Below are 4,332 nucleotides of genomic sequence, written 5' to 3'. Positions count from 1 at the left end.
GCTTGAATCATTTTTTTTAGAGTCCTAATGAGAAAAAAGTATTTAGACGTTGAAATCAAACACAAAAGAAACGATAATTTATGAAGCAGTTTGGTAAAATGTATTTCCAATGTGCATGTTATTGTGTGTTTGTGAAAAGAAGAATATGATATTGTCGTAAAAAAATGTTTTATTATTAACCTGAACGAAATTATTGCAATTACTTAGCAAGCAGTATCAGCAGACCCCATTTGTCCGACGGGACATGAAGGCAGCGCGAGTCACGCGTTGTTTGCCTCACAGAGAGCAAACATGGCGGAAGATGGAGAATCGCTGGAGTCCTGGCTTAGTAAGTACACTGTTTAACTCTTATGTAATCTCGTTTATTTACATAGAGATATGCACTCATGTACTGTGCTGCCGCTGGTGTCCGACACAGTAGTTTGACTCGCATGACATCGCTGAAACTCAAGAGTATCGTGCTAATTCGTCTGTGTTGTCAGAAAGTGGCTAACACACTGCTGGTAGTACCTTATGGATGTAGCTAGCCAAACTCAGCTTGGATGTTTGCTTTATACTGCTGGATTTGTAGTCGGTATGTTGTAATGCTGGCACAAATTAAGTTATTATGCTGGTGACCCACACACGGCTTTGCATTTGCTTACGTAGGGCTGTTGTAAACACCTCCAGGCTTTAGCTTATCTAAGTGCAAACAAGTCTTTCAACAATGTATGTAAGAATACCAGGACACGATGGATAAAAAACAGTCTGGGTTGCTTATTGAGCGAGTTTAATTTTTTTATCACAAAGCTCCAGTTTGTGTTGTGAACCTGTAGATAGATACACGTATTGCTAATGTACTGTAAGAGCATGAGAGATCATATTATTTTATTTTTTCCCCAGATAAAGCCACCGGCCCTTCCAACAGACAGGAAGACTGGGAGTTTATAATGGGATTCTGTGACCAAATCAATAAGGAACTGGAAGGGTATGGTCATTAACCAATCACAATCTCCCCCCTAACGTGGAGTCACGTCCATCTAATGTTGCTAATCTGTGTTAGCAACAGTTAGTGCAGACTTTAAGTGGTTTGTATTAATGAGTTTTTGTTCTTCATTTTATAGCCCTCAAATATCCGTTAGACTGCTGGCTCACAAGATTCAGTCGCCTCAGGAATGGGAGGCGATTCAAGCATTAACGGTCTGTAGTAAAATAACTTCACTTGAATTAAAAAACAAACTCTTCATAGTGGAAAAAATATATTTATCTCTGGTTGTTTTGCTTGTCTAGGTTCTCGAGGCTTGTATGAAAAACTGCGGGAGACGTTTTCACAATGAAGTTGGGAAATTTAGATTTTTAAATGAATTAATTAAGGTGGTTTCACCCAAAGTAAGTATCATAGATGTCAATGTAATGGTGATAGGTTTTCTTGAACTGAGGTTTGGTGTCATTCTAAAGCTGTGAATTTATCCTTTTTCAGTATCTAGGAGATAAAGTATCGGAGAGAGTGAAGACAAAAGTGATCGAGATGCTGTACAGTTGGACCCTGTCTCTACCAGATGAAACAAAGGTCTTTGAAGCGTATGAAATGCTGAAGTCACAGGGTGAGACTCTTTTTAAATTGTTAAAATATGCTGGTGAGGATTTGGATTGCATAACAGTGACATCCAAAAATAATACACCCTGCTTTGATATTTCGAAAACTGTCATTTGTAGTGTAAAGTATGTGTTTGTTGTCATGTTTATTTTAGGTATTGTCTTAACTGACCCAGAAATCCCTCTCGATGCTACATTAATACCGTCTCCTTCTCCGCGACCCAAGAATCCTGTGTTTGATGACGAGACGAAGAGCAAGGTAAAAGTTATTATTTTGGGATGTGATCACTGTTCATGACTCTCTTCTGTTTTATCTATGTTATAGATGCATAGTGTTAATGCAGTGTTTATTGGCCCAGTGTAGATAATGTTCCTCTGTAGTTGAAGGTTCAATGCGCATGCGTATTTTATGAGAACTGTTATCCTTAAAAAAAATTCGTAATCTACCAGCAAACTTTCATAGCGATATACTTTCATGTTTTATGAGAGTTGTTATGCCAGGATTTTCTCACAAAATGCTGTCCACTAAGAGGCTTTAAAGGATCAAAAGTTGTGTCTTTATTGACTTCTATAGCTTGTTTTATTACTTATTGAAGATTGTGGCTTTCCACAGAAAAAAAAGATTCATCATATTTAATGTGTGTACACAACACTAAAAACAGCTCATGTTTTTCTTATTGCTCTAATACCTCACTGGTTACGTCACAGCGAAACAGGTCACGACTGAATGTTGACTGCAGTTGATTTATGAGTTAATTTTGTTTTTTCAGATCTGAGAGGTTGTATGGCTTTGCTGTTCGTATCTGGACAAACTGTGGGAAATGAGTTTTGAGGGTTTTTTTCTCTGCAGAGATTAGCTGAGCTGCTGAAGAGCAAAAAACCTGAGGATCTGCAAGAGGCCAATCGGCTCATCAAGAACATGGTTAAGGAGGTGTGTCAGTGTCAAATGATTGATGATGATGATGATGATGGTTAAAAATGGCTGTTTTTAATTCATTTTCTGAGGCTTTCTTATGGAAAAGTTGGAATCTAATGTCAGACACATTTAATTTAATGAGTGCTATTAACAAGTGCACCTCAATTTTGCTCCTTTCCCCAGGACGAAGTCAGAACACAGAAAGTGACGAAGCAGAAAGGCACACTGGAGGCCGTAAATACCAGCGTCAAACTCCTTAACGAGATGCTCGCTCACTTCAGCCCGAACGACTCCACGGACGGAGACAAGGAGCTCATTAGGGTTTGTTCAAAAATGACCTTTTAGAAACATGTAAAAACTTGGCTGTGCAGCCCGAAAGGAGTCCAAAAGCATTTAGTGCTACTACATTTAAACTTGCAGCAGTAAATGAAAACGGCATCATTCTGAGACTCTTCATTAAAAGCGGGTAGGTAAAATTGAAGAAGTCAGCAAAAATAAGCTTTTTTTAATTATCTAACCAAAGCCCAGCCTAGTGTTGTCAAGTCTTCCATTAAAAGTAGCTGGCAGCATTAGGTGCAAAAGTTGCTTAATCTAGTGTAATAGTTCATTAAAATATCATTCAGGCCCAAGACATGATTGGAATCACATGGACAGTGTGGTGCCAGAGCTACCATATTGTTCACTTCTTTTTTTATATTGATTGCTGTCGGTATGTTAAAAGTGATTTAACAGATAAAAACATTAAATAAATTAATATTAACCAACCTAGCTTGAATTGCCAGGTTTGTTTAAGAATGATTCAAGTGAATACATGTAAAATATAAAGCAAACTGCCCTAAGTAATTACAAATATATAATACATTTTCATAGTAAATAATAACACTAAATAAAGTCTTAGTTGACATATTTTATTTATGAGAAACACTTCTCTTTTCATATCCTAAAACACAGCAGTTTCTGAAATGAGATTCAAGTTATGAATATACTGTGATTTCTAATTCTCTCCTAGGAGCTGTATGGTGATTGTGACAAGCTCAGGCAAACCGTGTTTCAGCTTGCTACTGAGACGGAAGATAATGACAGCAGCTTGGGTAAGAAATCCTGTAATTTTGCCCGTAGAGCAGGGGTGGGAACCTTTTTCCTCTCAAAGGCCATTTCAATTTTTTCAACATCCTCCGAGGGCCGTACAAATGATTGACCTCTGCTTAAAAATACTAAAATCACAGCCCATTCATTTGGCCTTTCTTTCATGCTGTGCAAAGAAAAAGCAACCTCTTAATCCAGATATCTTACCATGACTCGTGCACGGTTGTGGCATGACCACCACAACAGAAAGATATGGACACAAGATGTGTGCAAATGTGTTCAGGGGCATGCTCCCCCGGGAAGAATTTTTTTTTAAATGTTGAAGTTAAAAGCATGAATCTGGTGCACTTTGAGAGCAAAATGAATAGATCTATGGACACATCTCTCAACACCCATATGAAACAGAACTGTAAGCAGATTTTCTTTTTCTTTATGGATATTTTACAAATCACTCCCCTTTTAAACTGTATTCTTGTTTATTAATAACATCTTTTTTTTACTGTCATATAGTATTTTATACCTGTTTACTTTATTATCTTATTTTTTTAGAACTATAATGATCATATAAAGATGTGCCTCTACCTCACTGGATGGAGAAAAAGCTTCTTATATTCGTTAGCTAACCAGATGCTAATAACAACAAAGTTATTGACTGTATGATCAGTATGACAGATGAACAGATCGCCACTGGGTTTACAACTAAAGACACAGCCACGCAAAAACGGCGGCATGTGTACGGCTCCTTATGGGTACTG

At 37.5% G+C, this 4,332-nt stretch overlaps 1 protein-coding gene across 1 annotated transcript in view; it reads left to right on the top strand.

Annotated features, from left to right (window-relative positions):
• The first annotated feature begins 255 nt into the window (after positions 1 to 255).
• LOC104947995 (ADP-ribosylation factor-binding protein GGA3-like) overlaps positions 256 to 4,332 on the top strand; it is a 4,791-nt gene continuing 714 nt past the window's right edge. The window contains exons 1-9 of the mRNA XM_010774135.1: positions 256 to 328; positions 883 to 967; positions 1,104 to 1,179; positions 1,270 to 1,368; positions 1,460 to 1,583; positions 1,731 to 1,834; positions 2,426 to 2,506; positions 2,675 to 2,812; positions 3,501 to 3,617. Of these exons, the coding sequence (XP_010772437.1) occupies positions 292 to 328; positions 883 to 967; positions 1,104 to 1,179; positions 1,270 to 1,368; positions 1,460 to 1,583; positions 1,731 to 1,834; positions 2,426 to 2,506; positions 2,675 to 2,812; positions 3,501 to 3,617 (861 nt within the window). The 5' untranslated portion in view covers positions 256 to 291. The remainder of the gene's footprint in view (positions 329 to 882; positions 968 to 1,103; positions 1,180 to 1,269; positions 1,369 to 1,459; positions 1,584 to 1,730; positions 1,835 to 2,425; positions 2,507 to 2,674; positions 2,813 to 3,500; positions 3,618 to 4,332) is intronic.

This window comes from Notothenia coriiceps, unplaced genomic scaffold (genome assembly GCF_000735185.1).
Source record: "Notothenia coriiceps isolate Sejong01 unplaced genomic scaffold, NC01 NC01_scaffold00013590, whole genome shotgun sequence".
Lineage (NCBI taxonomy): Eukaryota > Metazoa > Chordata > Actinopteri > Perciformes > Nototheniidae > Notothenia > Notothenia coriiceps.
This window is presented reverse-complemented; position numbering and strand designations above follow the sequence as displayed.